General features: G+C 54.1%; 1 protein-coding gene across 8 annotated transcripts in view; it reads right to left on the bottom strand.

Annotated features, from left to right (window-relative positions):
• Positions 1-24,471, bottom strand: part of Rapgef1 (Rap guanine nucleotide exchange factor 1) — a 100,488-nt gene that overhangs the window by 11,915 nt on the left and 64,102 nt on the right. For 2 of the 8 annotated variants that reach the window (XM_048812846.1, XM_048812848.1), the window contains 5 exons: positions 20,030-20,232; positions 7,289-7,381; positions 5,634-5,722; positions 3,610-3,721; positions 1,487-1,562 (listed from right to left, as the gene is read on the bottom strand). In XM_048812846.1, coding sequence (XP_048668803.1) covers positions 1,487-1,562; positions 3,610-3,721; positions 5,634-5,722; positions 7,289-7,381; positions 20,030-20,232 — 573 coding nt within the window. Of the gene's footprint in view, positions 1-1,486; positions 1,563-3,609; positions 3,722-5,633; positions 5,723-7,288; positions 7,382-8,419; positions 8,678-17,751; positions 17,911-20,029; positions 20,233-24,471 lie in introns of all 8 variants that reach the window. The other 6 variants (XM_048812847.1, XM_048812849.1, XM_048812842.1 and 3 more) reach the window with 5 other exon arrangements.

The raw sequence follows: 24,471 nt of genomic DNA, 5'->3' as shown, positions 1-24,471 counted from the left end.
TCTTCCCAGTGTGGCCTCTGTCCCCATCATACTCCCAGACATAAACAACCTTGGCTCTTCCAAGTCCAGATCCTCCCCCAGTACAAGTGGGTGGAAGCTCCAGCTGAAGCAGTCATCTCCCCCAGCAGGTCTGGCTGGCCTAGACTGAGAGGATCTTGGGCTCTTGCCCATGGTGCCCTCTGGCGGGGCTTCCAGCTGGCTGCAGCTGGCGGGACAGGGAGATCACCGTCCAGGGACAGGACCAGAATCAGCTCCCATCTCAGCCCTTCACCTCTGGACAAAAACAACACGAAAACTGCCCCTTTTGTGGGACTGAGGACAGAACTCTAATGTGTCTGGCATGGAGAAGGGTCTACAGCACCAAAGCCACATAAGGGTTGTCCTTGGAGACAGTGGCGAGTAGCAGGCCTGTACTAGCTTCAGCTACACACGCCCCACAGAGCTACCTGCAGAGGCTGGAGAGGGAGGACTGACCAGCAGCTGCCCAGAGGCCACCCAGCCTACAACGGGGCTGGGACTCCAAGTCCCTGGACCACGGTCAGAAGAAGTGCTGGAGGGCAAAGCAGTGGCTGTGGTGCAGGTGAGCTGGTTGGAAGCCACTCTTCTTTTTCCCAATTTCTCAAAATTTCTGCCAGGTAAACCTTTTTTCTTTTTTTTTTTTTTTAATATTATTTTCATGATTCAGAGGTTTCCCCAATAATTATTCTGTAAAAATACAGATGGGGCCATTTATAAAAACAAAGTTGGTTGGGTTAGGGTTTCAAGACTGGGGGTGTTTTTTATTCCCTCTCCAATGCTGTTATATTGTCCTTTTAATAATTTTTAAAAATATAAATAGAAAAGGAGTGCAGGAGACACGGGCCAGCTGGGGCCCTGGGCCAGGAACCATGTGGGCCAGCCTCCCAGGCCCTCCTTTTTCTGCCTTCCAGAGCAGACCTGGAAGGACAGCCCTTCTGCAGCAGGACATTCTGGAGATAGAGGGTCAGTCCCTGCTTCTGCAGCCCTCCCGAACAAGTAGGTAGTGGAAGGGTATTGGGGCTGGGCTGGGCCTGTGCTGGGGGAGCCCGGCTGTGAGCCAGGGCTCCTGAGCAGGGCACAGCCTGCTCCCAGAGCATCCCGGTGGGCACATGAGCCGCGGCCTAGCTGGAAGGCTGGAAGGGCTCACGTCCATGAAGACAGCGAGCCGTGCAAGTGCCATCTTGACTCTAATGCCACTGTTCCACATGCTACTGCCCAAGCTGTGGTCTGTGGGGCACACGCTAGGTGCGGCAACTATCCTGACCCTCAGGACACCCTTGTAGGCTCTAGGACACCACCATGCTGCCCTGAGGGAGGACACTTGGTGGGCTGAGTGCTGTTGTGTGCGTCCCCTCCCCTGCCCCAGCAGTGCCAGTGCTCACTCAGATCTACTGAATGACGAGTGCACGGGGGACCTGCAACCCCCACTGTGACAGGGCCTGCTGTGTCCAGCAAGAGGCTACCGTACCTTTCCTGTCTGTCTCAGTAGCATGAACCAGTAAGATGTCTCCAGATCCTCCACGTACATCTGGCCCATCATCTCCCTGGAGAGAAAATAGCAAAGGAGGGCATGGGCCATTGCTGAGAGGAGGCCTCTGGCTGCAGGGGCCCCAGGCCTCCCTCTGCTCTCCTCAGCCGGCAGTGGTGTGTGCTGTGGAGCCACTCACCACTCTGTGCTCAGCAGACAGGGAGGGATGGGGCTGGCCTGGGCGCTGGACACCCTGAACTACCCAGATGCCACAGGCACCAGGGCACATCCCCTTCTTGAGTACATGCCAGGGCCAGGGGGACATGGTGTCACTCAACATGCCCAGCCACCCGCTCACAGATCCGTGGGTCAGATGTGAGGCGACATCTTCATGTGGAATGGTGGGGCCCACCAGAGGCAGGCAGGCCACCCTGCCTCCTCGGAAAAGCCTGTGGAGGCAGGAGGACTATTTCCAAGCATGTTCATGGTCCCAAAACTACAGCAAGCTGCCCGGGGAAAGAGAAATCACTTGTAGTGACTCATGTCACAGGTTCTGTGGAGCCCTTCTTCTTTTTTTTTTTTTTTTAAATATTTATTTATTTATTTTAGTTTTCGGCGGACACAACATCTTTCTTTGTATGTGGTGCTGAGGATCGAACCCGGGCCGCATGCATGCCAGGCGAGCACGCTACCGCTTGAGCCACATCCCCAGCCCTGTGGAGCCCTTCTTGAGAAATGTAAAGTGTTACAAAGACACCGCACGATACCCAATATGGCTTTTGCAACCACCAAACCATGCCTGGCAGTGAGGGACCAAGTCCTAACTCCACGTGGGCATACAGGCTTCAACCACCTGCCTAGAGCCCAAAAGAACTCTCAGTGGGGCCCGGAGCCATGCCCAGGGCAGACACAGCAGGGCCTCGCGCTCTGCCGCTCAGGAGACAGAACTAACATCTGCTGCTACCCCCCGCAAGGCACCCCTACCTTTCTAAGAATCTGGTGTGTTTACCCTGACTCCAGAGTCCTAGGGTGCTCTGGGTTTTCTACGGTAGCAACATCCATGACCTGACTCACTGGAAGAAAGCTAGTGTTTCTCTCTGTAGAGGGGCCAGTTGTCCAGATGCCCCCTGCCAGACCTGTTCCTGTCTTGATGCAGCCAGCTCAGCCTGGCCCAGGATAGTGCCACAGGCGGAATCTGCTTTATTGACCTGTCTGTATGTGGCTGTCATCAAATCAGCCCAGAGGACAGTCACCTCCTCAGCAGGTTGGGTTTCTTTATTTTTATTTATTTATTTGTGGTGCTAGGAATTAAATTGAGGGGTACTCTATCACTGAACCACATCTCCAGCCCTTTTTGGTTTTTATTTTGAGACAGAGTCTTGCTGAGTTGTTGAGGGTCTAAGTTGCTGAGGCTGGCCTTGAACGTATGATCCTCCTGCCTCAGCCTCTCAAGTAGCTGGGACTACAGGCCTGTGCCACTGTGCCTAGTTAGGGCAAGCTTCTTACAAGGCCAGTCCTGTGTCTGCAGCACTGCTCGGCAGAAGGGAGAGGCAGGGCTCACATGGCTCTGCTCCTTCCTCTATAGTGATAGGTCTGGGTATGGTCCTCACATCCGGGCTCTGTAGACCAGGACAACATGCAGGAGTCCAGGCCTGGCCTCTCCTTTTTCTTTTTTTTTCCAATGGTGGGAACGGAACCCAGGGCCTCCCACATGTGAGGCAAGTGCTCTCCCACTGAGTCACTTCTCCAGCCCTAAGTTTTCCTAATCAGCGGGTGCATCCTGGGCAGGGGTTCTGTTTTATCAACGATGTACAGGGGTGGGGAGGGCTCCCGGACGGCAGGCAGGCTGTGTAGCTCTGCTGTGGTTTCTCTCACAGCACTCTCAGGAGTGCCATCATTAGGGCTTCGGGAGGTTCTGTAATGCCCAAGACACTTTCTAGAAGCAGTAAGAGAGGGGACAGTCCACTGCCTCCTGGAATCCACTCCTGCTGGGAACCCAACAGCCCTCGCCAAGTGTCCACACCTTGCCTGGCCCAGGTCTTTCTGCTGGAGACACTTCAAGGTCATATTTTCCTCAATCTCTTTTGCTCCTGCTTTGTGGGGCTGGACTGTGAAGTCCTTACCTCTTGCTTGAGTGTCAGCCTGGCCATAATTTCGTTGTGGTCAATAAGGGACAGCTCATCTACTTCCTCCTCCGACTGAGCTGACTCCAGAGTGTCAGGTGACTTTGGGGACCTGGAGAGAGAAGTGGTTGGTGCTTAAAACAGGCCCTGGACTCCCTGACACCCAGAGGCCGAGGCAGCGCTGGCCTGGGCTCGAGGTCAGAACTATTCCTACCTCTGCTACCAAAAGCTGTGTGGCCCTGAACCTTTCCTGTTCCCTCTGGGTGTCTCACAGAAGGGCTTAGCTGGGATTAAGAGGTGCCCCTGAACTGTCTGTGTGAGTGATGCTGCAGCCCTTCTCTGCGAAGGCCACCGAGACCCAGTCAGTACATGAGGAGCAGTGAGAGGGCCAGCAGGAAAGGAGAGGAGGCGGTATCGCTCCATACCACCCTCCAAGTCCCTCTTGAGGACTCACTCTGTTGGTCCCTTTGTTCGGCAATAAGAAAAAAGCTGTGCCCAAGTAGATATGGCCCCTTTTCCCCAGGTGCTCGGTCTAGCCGAAGACACTCTGACACAGGCAGTCACAGCAGAACAATGAGGGGAAGCTCAGGAGCGTGCAAGAAGAGTGGGGGGAAGGGGGGGCCGGCTTGAAGGTCAGGAAGTTCCCTGTGGAGGGACAGACAGGCCGAGACCTGAAGCACTGAACAGGAGCTGGCGGCTGAGGCACCGGGAGCAGGGACATCCCCACAGAGGGAATGTGGAGGCCACGTGGCCATGGGGGGAGCACAGCATGTCTGTAGACAGCCATCTTTGCCCTGGTGCCTTATCTGGATGGATCCTTGGAGGCACTGGCCTGACTTGTGGTCACAGGTCACAGCTTTCACCCTAAGGGCTCAGACACGGGAAATATGTGACTCTAGGGGGTAGAACAAGGCGGACTTGGGAAGAACCCCTCTGCTGCCTGCTTCCAGGCTCCAGGCTGTGGGTGGCCTCGTGAAGGGCCATCTTAGCGGCTGCTTCTGGACTCGGTGTGACCTACTCTTCTGCAAGGACCATCTCAGCTCTGAAAGTAAATCCGCTGGTCCAACGAAGTAGGTGAGAGAACTCACAAGCTGCTTTGCTTCTAAGTGCTAAGCTAGAAAACCATCATTCCTTGCTGAAGCCAGCCTGGGAAGATAATCTGCTAGGACCACCTAGGACTCCAGGGTAGATGGTCCTTGGCCATAAAAGGGAGGAAAAACTTGAACAGATGGAAAGTGTCATGATAGAGGTGACATCAACATAAAGCTGCAGGCAGGATGCAGCCCGTTTGTTCCCAGAAGTGCTGGAGAAACTGACTACACGTCCTAAGCCTGGTTGGGCTTAGCCTCTGCTAACACTTAAAATGTTCCGAAAGAGAAAGAAACAGCTAAATAGACTGCATGACTCTTGACTGATCTTAGTTATGAAAATTTGGGAGAATGGAGGAACTGGAACATGATTTGCCTATCATGATGACATGAGGGAATTTACTGGCAATTTTCTTAGGGTGATAATGATATTGTAATCAGGACTTTTTTGGAGGCCAGAGTCACAGCCTCTGTAGCTTCCAGAGTCACAGCTTCTGTAGCTTCCTTCAGCATGGTTTAGCAACACAATACACATACATAGGTCCAGCAATGTTCACAAAAACAAGTCTATGGGTGGCAGGGGTGGAGGCCTTTCATGCTCCCAGGGGACCTCAACTTGGAAAAAAAAAAAAACACTAAGGAAGGTTGGCCTGAGATTTAAAAAAGAAAAGGCAAGACTATCGTGGGTACTTTGGAAGGTGGATGGCCTAGAGCAGCCAGGAAGGAATGGCAGACCCCAGGGGAGCACCTTTGAGGTTATCAGTGATTTTTTCCATTTTCTTGCAGTTTCTACCAGAAGCATGTATTATTTTGAGAACCAGACAAAGAAATACCTTCAATACAAAACACAAGCAGGCCTGGTGGGCTGGCTGCAGGAAGTGCAGGCAGGCTTTACCAAGTGGCCATTCTGCTCTAGGCACCTGGCTCACTTCCTACCTCTCACCACCATCTCTGCTGTCCTTCCCAGGGGCACTGCCAACAGCTGAGGGATCTCTGGAATGTCCGTCTTTCCCAGCTGGTGATTCCTGCGAAGAGAAGTGAGTGTTGGGGTTTGGAATGTGGCCTGCTCCAGGGGCAATCTGTCTGCCCAGCACTCCCACCTGCAAGTGGCTTTGAAGTGCAAGTTCCTATGGAGGAATATAAGGTGGGAACAAGTTAATGCTGAATGCAGTTAATTACAAGACACATGGGCCCTCTTGAGACTAGCATCCTGCCTCAGGAGAGTGGAGGTGCATGCTTTGTAACATGTCAGCTGCTGGGCAGATGAAGCCACCTTAATGCCCGCCTGGAGAGAGGGAACCTTCTTAGCAGCTGCCTCTCAGAGCACGCTGGACACTGGGCGGAGGGCTCTGCACACACTCTTCTTCCGCCCTATCAACGACCTAATGCTACCCTCTTCTCTCACGTGTAGAAACAAAGGCTAGGGATCAAGGGCCTGACTGCACACGGATTGAAAATGGCAGAGCCTAGATGGAGCCCAGAGCTGTCTATCTCCAGAGCCTGTGCCCTAAGCCACTGGGTCCCAACACTGTGCTGTAAAACTCAGAGAGTTTTTAGGAATGTGATGCTCAACAAGTGATACTCCCCAAAAGTCTAGCTGCTCAAATACTGTGTGACTATCCCCAGGAGACTTGCTGTTGCCCTGCTCAGTGACACCATAGCTCTACAACATCCCTGGCTGCCACCAAGGCTACAACGGAGAACTGGGACTGTGTTAATACAGGCGACATCACCAGGAGGGTGCTTTAAGGTGGGGGAAGTCAGGATGGTCCTGGTGGCACAGGTAACCAGAGGGGACAGGTGAGAAAGGCACAGCAGCTCACTCCACAGCCAAGGTCAAAGCCCCTGGGTGTAAAGATCCCTCAGTGCTCTTTGACTTGCTGAGGACATCTCGATCCCTAAGGTCCCACAGCAGACTACCCCAAGGGAGTGGCCATGCTCTCCAGGGCTGGGCTGCCCTCATGGTAGTCACTGACATGACTCTGATGGAACCTGTCTCACTCAGGTTCATGGGGACAGTGGCTTCTGAAGCTTCTGGACTTGCTCATTTTCATGAAGCCAAACTTGGAAAACTGACACTCAACAAACAGAACCAGTGCACTTTGACTGTCAAGAGCTGGGACAGCAACATGAGAGTGACGATGGCCAGGACTTCCAGGGGCACTTCCTCAGGAGCAGCTAGGTAGGAGCAAAGCATGCTGGGAAGAAGAGGAGGGAGGGTCAGAAAGGCTGAGTGGGAGAAGCAGCCCTCCTACTGGGGCAGGACAGAAGATGGAGCTCACGACTAGAAGGAGGGATGGAAAGAAATCCCACAGAAAGCGACTTGCAGCCAGGGCCCACACCAGGCTGCTTCTGGAGATTTCTGGAAGACACACCTGGCCAGGCTCTGAAAAGCACCACACCCACTGAAGCAGGCGAAGGTGAAGACCTGCACCTAGAAGCTGCAACCTCTCCCTGGCTAAACCAGCTTTCCGCAGGCCTGCAGGGCTCAGCCAAACAGAAGCAGGTGCAAGGGAGGTGGCCTGGGGGGGCGGGAGCCAGCCCCACCAGGCTGGGCCACATGCACGAGGCCACTGTCCGAGGCTACTTACTCCTCGAGAGGGAGCCAGCTCCTCGCTGCTCTGGCCAGAGGAATACAGACTGACATATTCACCCTCACCAGCTTCCTCACTGGCGTTTTCGCTCTGGGGGAGACAGGATGAGAGGAGAGACGATCGGCAGGCCCTCCAGCCAGTCCCTGGCTCAGAGGGCAGCCAGCAGGTCTGGCCTGGACCTGGATGCTCCTTTTACAAGAAAGACCCAGAGCTGTGCTCTACTCTCTCTGGGAAGTGCTTCCCCAGGGTCAGAGGATGAAGCTGCTTTTGCCAACTCTTGTCTCTGGGCTTGTGGGGACCCTAATTTTGGCTGGATCTTCCCCACAGGTGTCGAGGGCCATCCTGGGAATGGCTTTGGAAAGGTAGCCTCCAAAGGCAGGGAAAGAAGCAACATGTTTGACAACTTCAGGCTGGAAGAAGAGGAAGCCTCCTGTGGACATCCTCTCTGCCCCTCCACCTGCCCCCTCCCACCTGCCCTCCAGCCTGAGAGGAAGCTCTGCCCAGGGTTAGAGAGGAAGCACTAGGGCCATCCACAGTAAACGAGGCCTCTCCCTGGCACCTCCTGGATCTCTTGACACTTCCTACTTCCAGAGGGGTCTGTGCCTTTCTCTTCAAACAGAACGCCAGTTATCTATCTTATCCTTACCACAAGTTACTGCCTTTATCTTATTTTTATTTTTGGTACCAGGGATTAAACTCAGGGGCACTCAGCCACTGAGCCACATTCCCAACCCTATTTTGTATTTTATTTAGAGACAGGGTCTCACTGAGTTGCTTAGTGCCTCGCTTTTTGCTGAGGCTGGTTTTGAACTTGCGATCCTCCTGTCTCAGCCTCCCGAGCTCTTGGGATCACAGGTATGCACCACCCCACCAGGCATTATTGACCATTACACTAGTCCACGAGGGGAAACCAGGTTCCTAGCTGGATGGTAATGTTGTGTAAGAGCCTTGATTTCTGTTCTGAAGCAGACGGGCTGCTGTTGCACCCCGACCTTCTGTGGCTGTCAATCCAGCTGGGTGCCAGCAGGCACACCCCAGCAGCACGCTGAACTGCTGGTGAGGAACAGCAACACCACTTCCTACCACCGCGCAGCCCCACGTGCAGCCGTGTGCGTGCTGAGTTCTCACCGAGTCAGCGCAAGAGGTTTCGGAAGGAAGGCAGACAGTGTTCCCATGAAAGCTGCTCTCCTGAGAGGATGAGAGAGGCCCGGTCATGGTGCTGGGAGGCGGACCGGCTACGGCAGGCACCGCCAAGTCCGAGCTCTGAGACGGGTGGACAGGTGGGAAATGCGGAGAGGAAGAGGAGGTAGGCGGAAGGAAAGGTTGGACGGAAGCCTGGTGGTGAGGCACGAAGTCCTGGGAGTAGGACCTAAACACAGATTTGTACTACAGAATCAAAGCAGAAAACAAACACAAAAACGAGAATACGGGAAGGAGAAGACAGACAAGAGAAGAAGTCATTAGATTAGCTGGCTGCACGGCGGCAGGTGTTCTCACCAACTCCACCTACCAGGGCCAGCGCGCCAGGCCAACTCCTGCGTCCTCCAGCTCTGAGGCCCCACACCCCTCACTGCTCCCCAGAGAGGGCCCTCGGGGCTGAGGACTGACCAGAATGGTCCTCTGTGTCCGAGCAGCAGGCCACCCCCCCCCTTCCCTCAAGGACAGCAAATCCCACTCAGCATGCAGATGGCCACGCATTCCTCTGCGGCAGAAAATTAAAGCTATACAACCCAGCCCAACACCTTTGAGTGCTTCCAGGAACTGGGGGGCTGAATTCCATGCTGCACTCTATGTATCCATGGTGAATCTTTCAGACAAATCCCTTCGGTTTATCCCTTAAAAGACAAATTCTGCAACCTTTTAAACATTGTCATCCACCTAAAGCCCTGCTAGAATGGAAGGGTGTGAGTAAGCCTTGAGTGGCTAGAAGCCTGCTGCCGAGGAGGCCAAAATGTCGGTGCCCTCACTTCCCTTCCTAGGCAGCCTCGTCTTCCCCTTTTCTTCCACTGCCTTGTTTTTAGGCAAACGCAGCAATCTCACAGCACTTCCCACGCCACCCCAACTCTCATCAGACAGAAGAGCCAGACAGCAGACTGAGGAGCACCTCCACGTGTCCCCAGCTTCAGGTCTAATGAGCACTCCCCAAGGCCGGGATCTAGCCACCAAGCTGAGAACCTGATGATGTTGACATGCCCAGCAGAGACCTGCCAATGCGTGCTGACCCCCATAGGGACTAGGAGAGCAGTGATGGGAGGGACGGTGCCTTAAGTTTTCGCCCACCACACACGCCAACACGAAGGTGTATATTGCCCCTCTGCACTTGCTGTGGCCCGGGACTTTCGGAACCCATGGAAATCTGTGCGTGCTGCACACGCTGGCCTTGCCTGCAATCCAAGACAGGAGGATCACAAGTTCAAGGTCAGCCTCAGCAACTCAGAGAGACCCTGTCTCAAAGTCAAAACAAATAAAAATGGTTGAGGATGAAACTCAGTGGTAAAGTGCCTCTGAATTCAATTCCCAATACCAAAATAAACAAATAAATAAAAAGGATGGGGGTAAAATGCCCCTGGGCTCAATCCCCAGTACAAAAAGAAACAAACAAAATCCCCCTAAACAAAAACAAACCATGGGAATCAGGGAAAGGAAGAAGAGACAAAGGTGTAGACTAACAGGAGGTCGAAACTCTTATGTCCCTCAGTGGCTGTGCCAAGCTCCCCTTCAGCTGCAGCAACGCGAGGCACAGGTCCGTCCTCTATCCACCGTGTGGCAGCCCACCCGGTCATGCTCATCAGAGCTCAAAGCTCTTCCTGTCCTCACCCTCAGGGAGGCCATGACCCTCTTGCCCTATGAGCTCCAAGGCTCTTGGTTTGTGTTGGACCTGGGACGCCTGCCCTAGGGACCCACACATTTCACTTCCCTATCTAATTCACCAACTCAAGGCTAGCCCTTGGCCATGGTTAAGCAAATTAGTGGAAGTGCTGTGCAAGTTCTGACCAATCAACGTTAGACACCCCGACTCCTGTGGCCAGTGAAGCTCCATCCACATGCACCCACCTAGAGAAACAGGGAGCAGAGGCCCAGCTTCTCACCCAGGCTGTTGACTCTCGCTCTGAGCCACAGCAGTGCCACACTCCCCTGAACCCTCCAGCAGCTTGTGGGTGGCTCCATAGGCCTGGGGACTCTGGGTTTTCCTGTGTTTCTCTGGCTGGGGTGTACAGTGTGAGAGGCTGCTCTGCGGGGACCCTGAAGGACTCTCAGGCCGTGGCTTTGTCCCCTGCAGAGCTGGGTTCTCAGTTCTGTTGGCTGCTCCCTCTCCAGAGACTGGTGCGGCCTCCAGTCAGCAGATCCACCTACTTGCTGCCACCTGGTTTAAGAGTTACCCCCAGGCAGACTCTTCCTGGAGTCCAGGGCAGCTCTCAGTGATGCCCTACCCTCACACCCACGGGCCTCACACCAAGCACCCAGACAGGAAGTGCTCTGAAGAAACAGCCCTGGCTCACAGACACAAATGGCTTTCGTGCAGCCTCAAAGACCTCACACTCAGGAAGCGGCTTCCAAGTGGATTACCGGGTGTGTGCGACAAGATTTGATATGGCAAGTTCAGGGTAGACTTCCACATGGACTTCTGGGAGAGGTACAGGGAACAGCTGGATGCCAGTCCTCAAGTCACCTAGGCATGGCTTGACCCCTTATCACCTTCCCATCTGTGACCTTGGGCAAGGGATTTAAGTTCATCTTTAAAATGGGGATGAAAATGACAGCACTTCAGTCTGTGGCCATTCAATAAAGGAATGTCCTGTCCTGCCCTCCAAATACCAGCATAGGAGCTACTATAAATCACAGGGTGAGCACTACAGAGCAGCCTGACACATATTTGCTAGATGAACAAACACTTAGAAATTGATTCTATTATTAACATGCCAAGGCCATGGCTGACCAGCAGCAGTGCCTCAGCTGTGAGTGTGCAAGGTAAGGAAAAAGCTTTGCCACTTCCCTGGGCTCAGAGACCAGGAACAGAGGGAAGGAGGCTCAGGGATATCACCAGGGAGGAAGGAGAAGAGTGGAGAGTTGGCATCTCTAGGACAAAGGGGCCTGGATGCCCTCTCTCCCCAGCTTGTATTCTGGCATTCCAGCTATGTGTTCGTGCTGGACAAGAGCCAGGCCTGAACGATACTGCACCTTGGCAGGCGGGAGGTGCCAGGGAAGGCTCTTGAATCATCATGAAGTGCATCCTGGTTTCTTCACAGTTCTGTAGATGCCACGAAGCATGCTGGGGCTCAGAGTCACACCATTTTCAACAAGTCCGGGTTTCTATCATTTCCCTAGAGAAATACTTCCAGTCCCTTTGAGGCTGTGCTCATTCCCAGGGCAGGGAGGGTAGGGACGGCCACTTTGTACCACGCCACTCAGTCCCAGCCTGGAGGCTATTTTTGGTTGGTGCCTGGCTGTACTTTTGACAAGCTGCTGCTCTCTGTGCTGCAGGAATTTTTATTTATAGCCAAAGTGACACCATTTGGGCTGTAGATTCTAGAATACAAGGTGCTCCTGTCTGGCCCCTACAAACTTCTGCAGGAGATCTGGGGGTGCTAAGGTAAGTAAGCAGGTAGGATAGGGATGTAGTCAGTCAAAATGACAGCAAGTCTGGGCACGGTGGCGCAGGCCTGTATTTTGCAGTGAGTCAGTCAGGAGGATCACGAGTTCAAAGCCAGCCTCAGCAACTCAGTAAGGCCATCTCAAAACAAAAAATAAAAAAGGGATGGAGATGTAGCTCTTTGGCAGCATACTGCTGGGTTCATTCCCCAGCACCAAGAAAACAGAACTAGCAAGGACCACTGAGGACAAGGACTGTTACCCTCACTGAGTACATCCTGCTGGGCAGATGAGAAGCCAAGAGTTTTATATGGATCTTCTCATTTAACATGTGGGAACTGCTACTGTGATCCTTACAATGAATAAATTGAGACCACACACCTAATAACTCACAGCTAGCAAGAGGTGGTGCTGGGCTGGCCTGTACCACATTCAGAGGTTCATTCTGGGCACATGACCAGACCTTGCCTCAACCCCCTACCTCTGCAGGATACAGCCTGTTGACTGCTTGGATCCTGAGTGCTGTGTGCTGCCGAGTGCGGGAAAGGCAGTGATCCGGGGTGCAGAGTGGGTCTGGGCCAGTATTCCAGGGCAGACCGGAAAGGTGGAGGCAGAGCCAGCTCTTCTGAGAACACAAACCTGGGAGTGCTCCTAAGTTGTTAAGTGAAAAAGAAGGTAGAGGCTGAGGGACAGCCTTCGATGTTCACTGTGAGCAGTGTGTGAAGGTGGAGCCAACTGAAGCTGGTAGGCATCAGTTTCCTCTGCACTTTAGTCCTAGCATGAAAAAGGACAGGGATGGGCCGTGGTTGCCTTGGCAAAAAAGCAAAGCAGGAAAATTTATCTCCAAGTGAAAGTTCCTGAGTCCTCAATGCAACAGCCACTCCATTTAATTCCAGATGTTCAGGAAACCCCAGGTGTTAGGGAAGGCAGCCTGTACCTGGGAGGTAGGGCTGGAGCAGAGGCCCAGGGACCTTGGCTAAATGCTGCTTTGCAGGTACTTGAGCGCCCAGCCTTGCAGAGCTTCAGCTCTACCCAGCAGTAGGGAAAGTGCTTTGCCACTGAATGGACTCCCTGTACAGGTGAGCGCTAGGGAAGAGAAGCTGCCAGAGACTGGGTGCTGCTTAGTGAGCTGTAGCTCACCAAGGCTCAGGACATCAGTGCCTTTGGATGCACAAAACAGAAGAGCTACTGGACAGCTGCTTTTCAGGCTTACAATTTTAATCCCTTGTTTGTGAGAAAACACACCCAGGAGAATCTACTTTCCAGTGTGCCATGGGCTCTCCCTGTGAATTGCCAGGCACCACTGTCAGCACTGTCCCTGGCTCAGAGCATACTCCCTTCAACAGGGCTTGCCAGTGGCATGATTTGTTCTCGAAGGGAGTCAGTGCGCAGTGCTCTGCAGAGTTGCCTGGGGAGACACTGGTCTGATGTGTTCTTATGGAGATGGCATGTGATCATTCCTAGGAGAGACATTCCTTACACCATGTGGCAACCTGGAGGGAACAGCTCTGCCACTTCCTTCTCTCATTCCTGGTCCCAACCAGCAGATTACAAAAGTCATCATGTGGGTCCACCTTGGGCCCAAAGGCAATACCCTTCTTTATAAAATGATCACATTTTATGTAATGACAGAGGATGAGCTTCCAAAGTCAAACGGCAAACCATGAGGCAGATGTCGCAAGCTCCAGGGCCCAAGGTCTCTCACAGGCTGCTTATCTTGCACCCAGCAAGGAGGGCACTTGGGGATGCTTTTTTGTGGGAATGATGTCTGCACTAGCCTTACTGAGAAAGGTGGCATTAGCATGTCAGGCCCAAAAGACACCCTCTTCCTGTTGGAACAAACGCCTTAGTGGTTTAGGATGTGACAACAAAAATGTCATGCTTGGGAGGGTTTTGGGTAGTAAAGTGGCAAATGCAGAAGTGACATGTCCCTGCAATGTCACAGAGCTCCCTTGAGAGATGCATCCTGCCCCAGGGCCCTTGACAGTCATCCTCCTGCAAACCTCAGGGCACTTGAGGGTGCTCTGTATGTTCACCAAATGCTGATCTGAGAGCATCAACTCTAGAGGAAGCTTAGTTCAGATTAAAATAGGATCCAAATGCAGTCTAGCCATCTAATGGGACTACTTTTACACACATTGGAGTTCAGCAGCATGACAGGAGCTCTCACTTACTTTTGCACAGAAGTCTACTTAGAGCCTTAGCTACCCTCGGTGAAGTGTCAGAACATGGTAGAGAAACAAGGCCCTCAATGTCCCTTTTCAGTCTGTCTCCTGTTCCATCTTCATCTCCCCACTTCCTGTTTGGCTTAGACCAGTTGGTATTCCCATGATCTTTATGATGGTTGCTAAGTGAATTCTCAGGGATGGTCATGGCCAGGAGGTTGGGGGGGCGGGTACAGCAAGTGAGCAAGAGACATGGATGCACTGGAGGAGTGTCAGGAGCCGGCTTGGCTGGAAAGGCTGCCTCACAGTGAGGGGACAGCCAGGGCAGAGGCTCAGCCTTTTGAGAGTGTATGTGTGCTGCAGTACAAACACCTGGCTCCCCCATCTCAGGAAGGTGACTGCTGTACCTAGACAGGTACCAGCTGCTACCCAGGTCCTATAAAAACCTGAGGTCCTCACATGACACACCTTTCACTTTCTCATCCCAAAGATTCTTTTAAAACAAATAACAGTTATTTTGGGATATCAAATACCCTCTTGAAATGGGGATGGGGGGCAGTTTTACTCATGAGGACCCATCTGGCAGTCAAGATGGAAAAGAAACATGGCAGACTGCTGGAACACCCATCACTTTCTGCCAGCAAAGGGAGGAGGCACAAGAGGACCGCAAGAGATGCAGGAATACTGCAAAGCCTGGAGAGCACTGGCCACCCTGTGGTCCCTGAGACTCAATGATATCTGGTCAAGGGAGACAAGAACATGGACCAAGCCCTAAACTTCCAAGATTTGCACAACCAGAGTTCAGAATAGGGAAAGGGCAGGTAGAGGAGACGGCTGGGAAACAGGATGTGGAGGGAATGGGTGAGGTGGAAATGGCAGGCAGCTCAGAAGGCAAGAGCCCAGACAGCCCTGGAGGGAGAATCTGCGACAGGGAGAGGGCAGAAGGCTCAGCAGCAGTGCTGCCTCTGGGAGGGGCAGCTTCTCCAGCCCCTGGGCCCCAGGAGACCTTGCCTGCTTCTCTCCACCTTCCTTGACTGCCTCTGTCACCCTCCCTAATGCCTTTCTCCTGTCGGTTAGTTTTAGTGCTCCTGCATGAGGACATGCAGAAGATTTAGATTCGGTCTGTGCTGCTGCTCAGACCTCCAAGGACTATGGCCCTTATCAGAAAAGAAAGGGCATCTGTGAGCCAGGAGCTGACACTCCACTGACTGAGGGCACTTGTGGGTGGGGCTGAGGCGGAGGGGAAGACGGGGTGCTGCAAGAACTACAGCCTGCCTCGGGCCCGACCTGTAGGCCTAGGTCACATGAAAGACTGGCCTGAGCTCATGGGCCATGCAGCAAGCTCAGTAAGTAGGTGGTACCCGAGGTGGGCAACTGGCTCTTCCCAGTGGAGAGCGGGAGGCTGGAACTGCCCCAGCCCCTCTGACCTCTCTCCTACAACCTCAATCCCTGGGAGCTTGCACTAGGGATGACCCTCCACCCTTGAGGCAGGCTCTTGGCTTGGACACAATTGGCTGACTTCTCTGCCCTTCAACTCCCTGAAACCAAGTGTCCTTAAAGTTGTAGTTCCAGCCCCACCCCATGAGGTGCTGTCACCCTGATCTGCCCCCTCTGTGAGTCCCACACCACTGTTTACACTTTGCCAGAACCCAAGTCTGTCTGTTCAGCCTGCAGGACTGCAAGCTCCTCTTGGGCATGGGACCATCTGTTTTCACCCCTCTTGAAATTTTTGGGGACATCCCGGTGTGCTGGCTGAACCCCTCTCGGGGTCCTGGGGAAGAGTGAACAGGAACACTCCTTCAGCTCCCACTTCAGCACATCATCCAATGTAGGTTTACTGCGCTACAAGTTCCCCTGGCAAGAGGGTTTCAAGGTTAGAATGAATGTTTTAGTAGAAGGTACAGGTCACTGCACCAAGAACCGTGACAGGTCCCTCCAGGTTGGACAACTGTTGCATTCCCAGGGTGCCCCCCTGAATTCTATGCTGGACCGACACAGGCCCAGGAACATGGGCTGAACAGGGACCAAGGGCTGCTCTAACTGTGAGGCAAAACCTCATGCCTGGGCTCATGTTGACGTCTAATCAGAGACAAGGATGAGTAAGGTGCCCTAAAACAGAATCACTTCTCTGGGGTTCACCAGGTTAGACGACAGATGCTCCAAACAGGCCACTACCAATGGTTCTCGAAAGACTTTCCTTTTAATGAAATGAAGCACCCGATTAGCTCGGCCTCCTTGGGCTCCCTCCTGGAGCTGGTGCTGAGAGGCAGTATGAGAGATGCAAGCTGCCTTAAGATGCCCTGTGTCCCATGGATGATGAAAACCAAGACACATGCATAACCAAGCTTAGCTAAAATGCCCTCGAATGTTAACATTCCAGTTCAGCCACAGTTCTCCAACCACTAGGTGCTCAGAGGGGCTCCGGAGAATCTCTTAGGATAACCCACACTTTCTGCCAACATCATGGGAAGGAAACAGTCAAGAGCTGGGTTGTCTATCAGCCAAGTTTTGTGCAAGAGTCATGGCAGCTTGCTGGAGGTGCCTCCTGAGGAGTCCAGGTGTCCAAGTGGCTGCCGGGGTGGGATGGAGAGGGCAGTGCTTAGCTTTCCAGCACACCCAGGCTGCTGAGGGCTCTGCAGAGTGCCCAGCACACCACAGAAGGTCCACTCCAAGGTCAGGGAGTGCTAATCTGGAATTGGGTGCTAGATTGCTGTCCTGGGCACAGACGGACACCAGAGAAAACTGGGCTTGGGCAAGTTTCTCAAGTTACTCAGTCCAAACTCACCATTTACAGAGGGTGGACTGGGGTAAGATCAGCAGGAATGCATAGCTATTTTGGTTCTTGGGCAGAGGCAGGCTCTGGGAGAAGCTGTGCTCTGTAGTGTCGGTAGTGAACTATATAGAAATGGCTGCAACCCTCCCTGTGCTGGCCTGGGCCAGAGCCTGCACCTCCCCCAGGAGGTGGGTCTCCTTCCTCCTCCCTGGATCTGGGCAGCCCTGTGATCTCACTGAGCACCTGTGACTGAAGTGATGCTGCGCAGTCCTGGGCTCAGGCCTCAGGGTGCCTTGTACAGTTCTGCTGTTTCCTTGGAACCCTGCCAGGTGCCATGAGAACAAGCCCAGGCCAGCCTGACAGATGTGACAGAAACACCAGCCAACTGTCCCAGCTGAGGTCTCAGAGATGTTAGCAAGTGTCGCCAGATCAGCCACGCCTGGGCCAGATCAGCCCAGCCATCCCACTAGCCTGTGTCCTATGCAATGACAAATGTGGTTTGCTAAGCCACAGAGCAAAAGCTCCCGAACACAGCCTCACCTCACTCTCACCTACCTGGTGATGCTGCTCTTTCCTTGGCCTTTCTTCCTACGTGAGGAATGAAGAACATTCCCTTTTAAACATTCCTGAACACTTGGAGGACTGACATCAGGCCCAGTGGGAGAGCAGAGAAAAAGGCCCAGATGGCTCTGTCCTCCATGCTGGAGTGCTGACGCTGCCAACAGGGCTGTGCGTAATTCCCCACTCCTGCCCACCCAGCAGCCGTCCATCCTCGAGGCCCCAGAGAATCAGTGCTCACGCCCTTTCCCACCTATGTGCAGGGCTCTGCAGAAGGAAGTGGTGGGCGGTAGCACCTGTGTCCGTGAGGCACAGGCTGCAAAAGAATGGAAGGTGCGCAGTTTCCAAGTGAAGAGCAGCGGGGAGTGACTCACCGAGGGCACAGGCAAGCTGCCGTGCCGGCTGAGAAAGGAGTTAGACACGGACACACTGAGGCCCTGAGTGGCACTGCCGTCCTCGGGGGTGAAGGCCACTTTAGTTTGCTGCACACAGTAGGAGACAGAGGAGAAGGAAGAAGCAGCATAGGAGGCCTGCTGGGCAGAGGGGCGAGAAAAGGCAGGGAGAAGGGAGAGAGCAGAGAACGGTCAGCACGCGACGGCAAAGGCTGAGGAGGCTGCTCCCTAATCCTGCTGGCCCAGCTCAGGGACCAGAAGCTCTGCCAAGATTGAAGAAGAGACCCCTTTACTTCCTTATGACATATCTACTAGGCAAACTCTCAGGGGGACTGCAGCCAGGGGACAGGTGGGCTGGAGCCACAGATGTGGTTGACACTGGGCTCTGAGCTCCTCCTAGGGAGCAGAGCTCAGGTAGGGTCAGGCTGCCTGGGTTTGAACCTAGACCCTGCCACTGACCACCTGCTGGGCCTTCGACATTCCTGAAAGACCTCAGTGCCTCAGGTTTTCCGTCTATAAAATGGGGTATGCTCTGGCACTTCCTGCATGGGGTATGGGGAGGACTTGATGAGATGGAGCCAAGTCTACCAACATGCAAGGCCATAAGTAATTACTGCTGTTGTTGTCTGTAAGATGTGCCTAACGCCTCCCCGTGTACATTAGGGACAGGGTGTGACCACCAGCCAGCACGGCTTGTCATGTGGTGAGCCTGAGCTTCTGTCAATGGGCTCTGATCTCTGACTAGCTGTGGTCTTGGAGAAGTCTCTCTGGTCCTCAGCCTGTTTACTTACAACAGGGATGCCAGGGGCTGTGGTGAGGACCATGTGGAGCCACACGCCCGCTCCTGGGCCTGTCTGGGGAGGGAGGTGTTCAATAAGGTGTCCTAACCTCTCCTAAGGCCTCTCCTGGGGCTAACTTTGCTCCCACGCTGCCAGCCTGGTGCAGCAGGCAGGATGCTCCCTTGGAGTGGCTTCTGATCCCAGAGGCCCATCAGGGATCTGCCTTGGGCTCCTTAGCAGGGAGAAGATGCCCAAGGACAGTTGAGGGAACATGGGACATATCTTTAATGTGTCAGTGGTGTGGGCTGGGCAGGGCAGGGCAGAGGAAGAATGGAGACCTGAACACAGCACAGCACACAGCTTGGCGTGGCAGGACTGGAATCCAGGTCCCCGAGCCCAAGCTCAGCCCCTCCTCTAGCAGGCAGGGCTGCTCTGCCTGTGCTGTCCATGGTTCTCGGGATGAGACAACAGCCTGCTCAGCCAGCCAGTGCCCACCATAGGTAGGATGGCTCAGGACTCTGGGAACCAGATCAAGCACCAGGTGGCCACCAGGAGTAACCAAGGTTGTTTGTTCCCAGCTGGCAGCTGCCTCCCTGAAAAGGGGGCAGCACCATGTCCTCACAACGGATAGGTTACAGCTGGCCAGCATATGAGCAGAACAGCACAAGCCAAGGTCAGGGTCTGAAAAGGTCAGGACATCCCTCTGCAGAGTGTGGCTGGACCTGAGTCTTGGACTCTCAATTCCCACCAGGTTTGTCACCTGGTAGTAAAAAGAAGGCTGGAGCCCTGGGGTACGTGGCTGGCCTGCTGGGCTGACGCTGAGCGAGGTCTCGGACTGTGGCAGTGGCCTCCAGCGGGACACTCTGCCTTCTGCATGACTCACGCTTCACTCCCTCTGCGAGATCCTTGACACGGAAGTGTTTTAGGAGGACAGGGGCCGTGTCTGCAGCACAGAGCAGCTCTGTCTAAGGCCATCCTGCTTCAATGGAGCTTGTTCTCATGGGGCCATTCCCGGCCAAGGGCTGGGATGCAAGTCACTCCATACAGCTAGGCCCATTATGGAAATAAAGTCCACAGATGGCCGTACACAGACCATGCCCTGTGCTTTAATTGAGTCCCTCCTTTCTGGGAGGTCTATATTGGAGCCAAAGAAGAAAGAAAAAATACAAGAGACCGTCAGCAGAGAAAGCAAACATTATGTGTACAAGCCCATCCCAGCTGCACGGGCTGCTCTGGAAAAGAAAGGCCCACTACGCCTAGGGTGGGGAGATGGAAGGATGTGAGACAGGCCGCTGGGGAGCATCTTGGGGGGAAGAGAAGGAACAGCACCTTCAACACCCAAGCCCAGGCCCTGTCATGGACAAAATGGGGGTTGAATTACCCCCAGGAAGGTGGCTATAGCTCTGGGAGGCCCAGTGTTGGTATCTGAAGCTGCCACTCACGGTAGTGCCAAGGATGCAGGGTGGGGAGAGGCCACTTACCAGCTGCCGCTGTTTGGGGGGCAGGGCGGGCGGTGGGGCCAGTTCCTGCAGAGAATCCCCGCCACTGAAGGAGTCGTTGAAACCGTACACTTCCATGAGTAGCTTGTTCTTCTGCTGGTAAATGTGCTCGTTCTGTGGCGTCTGGTAGAACATGGAGGGCTGCGGCTCTGAGTAGTCCTCCAGCAACTGCATGTAGGCCAGCACTGCGAGACAGGGGAGGCCCTCGCATGCTTTCTCCCAGGCCACCCAGGGGCCCCTCCCACCTGCTCTTCCTATGGCAGCCAGGTGCCTTCCACGGAAAGCACATCGGGAGGGAGGGCAGGCAGAGCACAGGAAATTCTTGGGACAGTGATACCACTGACACCACAAACTCCCCACGTCTGACCCAGAGAGCAGCACCCTGCACTCTGAGGTTCAGGTAACTATGGTGCCTCAGCGAGGCTCATCCACTGGAACCAAAGGTCCTGCTCCAGAAGGGCTGGTCGTGGGGTGTGTGTTGTGTGGGGGCAGGATGGGGAGGTGTTGTGAACTGTCTAAAAACAATGATTAAGGGAAGGTGCCCGGCTGCCTCACTCCCTTCCTGAAGAGCCCTCGGGGCTTTCCAGCAACACTTAGCAGGGGATGCTTCTATGGGCTCTGCCTCCGTGGGGCTCTCCAGCTGCAACTCACAGGGAGCTCAGTCCCAGCCTGTGCCCTCCCTGGCCCTTGGGCTGGGTTCCAGCTGCCACCTTGGGGTTTGCACACGTTTCCAGTTGCTCCAAAAATTCTACCTGTGGCTAAATGCTTGGGGGCTCCTACAAGTAGCCCCCTCCCCACTAGCCTTCCCCTTGCCTAGTGCCCTGCTGCCTGGGCATGTTCTCCTTGGCTCTTCTTGTGGTTTGCAGTGAGCTGCCTGTGGCCTTCCCACCTTCACAAAGTTTATTTACTATGTGCCTACTGGACACACTGGGCACCTGCACAGGCACTGGGACTGTACCAGGGCCAGGAAGACACATCCTCCATTTGTGGGGCACATCTTCTTCTCCAGGCAGCTGACAGACATATAGTCATGGGGAAACTGGTCCTATAGAGAAAAGTGAAGTGCAGTGGACGAACCATGTGACAAAAGAGGACCTTCAAGGCTGGGAAGAGGGTGGGCAGGCAAAGAATAGCAGGCAGGGGACAGTGAAGAGGGCCTGGCCCAGTTTTGAGGCCACCTAGCACTGTGAACAGGACAGGGCAGCGGGCAGCAGGCTTTATTCTGAACACAGGGGGAACTACTGGAGGGTTACACTCTTGGCGTTTCTGGGTGGGGCAGGGGGCACGACTGATCCCTTGAGAAAACGACTCTGGACCACAAGCTCTTCTGGGGAAGGATCGTGGTGCAAGAAGGGTGGTGGCCACACCTGCAATCTCAGCAACCTGGGGAGCTGAGGCAGGAGGATCACAAGTTCCAGGCCAGCCCCACCAACTTAGTGAGGTCCTGTCTCAAAAATATAAAGGGCTGGGAATGTAGCTCAGTGGCAGAGCACCTGCCTAGCGTGTGCAAAGCCCTAGGTTACACACACACACACACACACTCACACGCACACGCAACAGGATTTATTGCCTTCCCCTAAAGGGTTGAAGCTCAAAGGCAGGGACCATGTCTGCCTTGTGCTGTCCCTAGTGTGCCTATAAACACTCATAGAATGAGGAATGGGAAACATGCCCTCAGAAAGTGTCCTTGGGAACCTGCTGAATCAGACGAGCCCCAAGCCCTGGGGTATGTGTGGTAAAGCACCCACAGGGCGTGCAAAAAATGCCAGCTACTAAACTCAGTTCTGCCCTTCAAGATGAAAGGCTAAGCCACCCCTGACGGAAGGATGGACACTGAGGGAAAAAGGTGCTTAAGTTTGAAAACAGACCTCTTCCCCTCTAGCCCTGGTAGAAGCCCCCACCCCTGCTGTCCTGGTAGCCTGATGTGGAGCAGCCTGTCCAGGCTGGCCAGCATCCCTTGCCTACACAGCATGGCCTGGCCCAGCTGGGGAGGTGAGAAGCCGAAGAGCAAGGAGCTCAGCTGTCAGGTCTCAGTGACCTTGTCCTTGCCCCGCAGGCTCCTCTCCATGAAGCAGGTGTGGCACCCTAAGCACCCGTGGGGCATCAGTGTGTGCTTCATTCCCGATTTTGGGGTCAGTGATCTGCCCCACTGCCTAGAGGACCAGAGGGCTCTGGAAGTGGGCTGGAGCACACAGCTGCCTGGTGACCTCGCACAGTGGTGAGGGCTGCATGGAGCAGAAGCCCAGCTTCTAATCTCCATCAAACACAGACTTAGTGCTGCCCTGACACTGACCACGGCAGAGTTGAGGTCAAGGCCGGCACCCCAAACACCTGTGTCCTGGAATCCTGTACTGTTCTCCTTTCTCTAGGCAGCGGGGCTCATGGGTTCTGGGATAGTTCCCATGTTAGGAAGAAAACACTCTTGGCCTCTTGACACCTGGTTAGAAAAGGTACCAATGAATTTACTTACAGAGGGAACTAAGATGACAAGAGCTGGGAAGAAAAGGGAACCTGGGTTCAGAAGATGGGACCTAAGTCAGTGTGTGGGTAGATCTCAGCTATCTCTTAAGCCAGCGCCTTCCCCTCAAACCACATTACAGTGCCATAGCCCTTGCCTGGCAAAGCTGAGGTTCAGATGCCAAGGGAAGGTGGCCAGGATGGCTCCATGGTGCGGGACACTGCGTTTCCAAACAACCCGAGCAGGGGTCACAGGAAATCCAGGAAGGCAGAGGCATTCTCAGTGGGGTTATGGTCCTTCCCTCTGGAGCCCTGCTGAGGAAGGGGTGGAGGTCCTTCCTCACTTGCAAGAATAAGCAAGCCCTTCTTGTTAGCTCCAACAGCCATGCGGGGTACAGCTCCTGGCGGACCTGGCCATGCGGGGTACAGCTCCTGGTGCCCCATGCCACAGTGCAACTGCTGCACCACTGCTGCACCACTGACACCAAGTTCCACAGAAGATGCCAGCCCAGGAAGGCGACCTGCACCCTACCATCTGCTCCCTGGAAGGACCAAGCAACCACCTCTGCCTGGTGTTCTGGCAAGCTGTGGTCCTTCAGGTCTATAGAACTCCAGACGATGTGGTCCTGGTAGAGACCTGCCCCTGTTCCTGCCAGGAATGGCAGTGGTGTTCTAGACCCCTGAAACAAGGAGCTCAGTCCCTTTCCAAAGCAACAGCAACTGATTGGAGGCTGTTCACACTGGACCGGTTGGGAAGGCTCAGTGGCTGGCACTGCTAGGCCCTGGGGCTGTAGGGACTTCAGATGTCAGACAGCAATCAGGAAGCTCCCCTGGCACCAGGGACCCAAGAAGCTGCCCTTGGCAAGGGGGCCAGGGTCCTTCAAGATGTCAGAGCACTCCAGGACGAGGACACACTGTGACACCTGACTGAACACGTATGAGTTTGGTCTGGCAGTAGTTCAATGTGAGGAATGGTGCTGATCTCTTCCCCCAAAAGCAATTTTTTTTTTTTTTTTTTTTTTTGGTACCAGGGATTGAACTCAGGGGCACTCAACCACGGAGTCACATCCCCAGCCCTACTTTGTATTTTATTTAGAGACAGGGTCTCACTGAGTTGCTTAGTGCCCCACTTTTGCTGAGGCTGGCTTTGAACTTGAGATCTTCCTGCCTCAGCCTCTCGAGCTGCTGGGATTACAGATGTGTGCCACTGTGCCCACCTTTTCAAAGCAATTTTGTGAGATGCTTTTTTTTTACAGCGTCACAGGCTGGAAGTCTCCAAGGGTCCTCTCAGGGGAACAGAGCAGATTCTGGACCAAGACTAAGCCTTGGGGTACCTCAAGTTTGGGACTCTTTTGGAGAGCACAGAAAAGACTATATAAGGTCACTACTGAAAACTGGAGGGGTGTTGAAGGAGAGGGCTGGATGACCTCCTTGGCTTGGAGGGTTTGGAGTGTGCTGCCATCCAAGAGCCATCATCCCTCACACTGTGCCAGCTCCCTCATCTCCAGGACTAAGCTAATGACACCTGCCTTCTCAGGTGGCCAGGACTTGAGGGCCAAGCTGTGACACTTAGCTCAGGACACCACACCTTGGCCCCGTGGTTTCTGAAGATTTGTAGGTGAAGTGCTCCAGTCACAGTGGAGAGCACCTCACACAGTGCCTGGCCCCAGGGAAAGATACTTTCAGTCTCTTGAGACCGCTTGACAGGAACCATGGCCACCCTTCTTCCCCTTCCTTCTCTACAGATTTTGCCCAGGAACCGCCACCCACACTTGTTCTCAGAGCTGGGAGAGGAAGGCTTCTAGCTTCCAGGCCAGGCAGCACCGTCTGTCTGGTGGAATTTGCAGGGATGCAGTCCTGCCCTATATCTGAGTCCCAGGGACTCTCAGGAAAGGAAGGGGTGGGTCCATAAGGGGATGCTGCTACAGGTAGGGTGGGTGGAAGGAGAGGCCAAGGCTTCCTTAAAG

This window comes from Marmota marmota, unplaced genomic scaffold, assembly GCF_001458135.2.
Source record: "Marmota marmota marmota unplaced genomic scaffold, marMar, whole genome shotgun sequence".
Lineage (NCBI taxonomy): Eukaryota > Metazoa > Chordata > Mammalia > Rodentia > Sciuridae > Marmota > Marmota marmota.
Note: the sequence above shows the minus strand (reverse complement) of the source record. Positions and strands in the feature narration are given on the sequence as shown.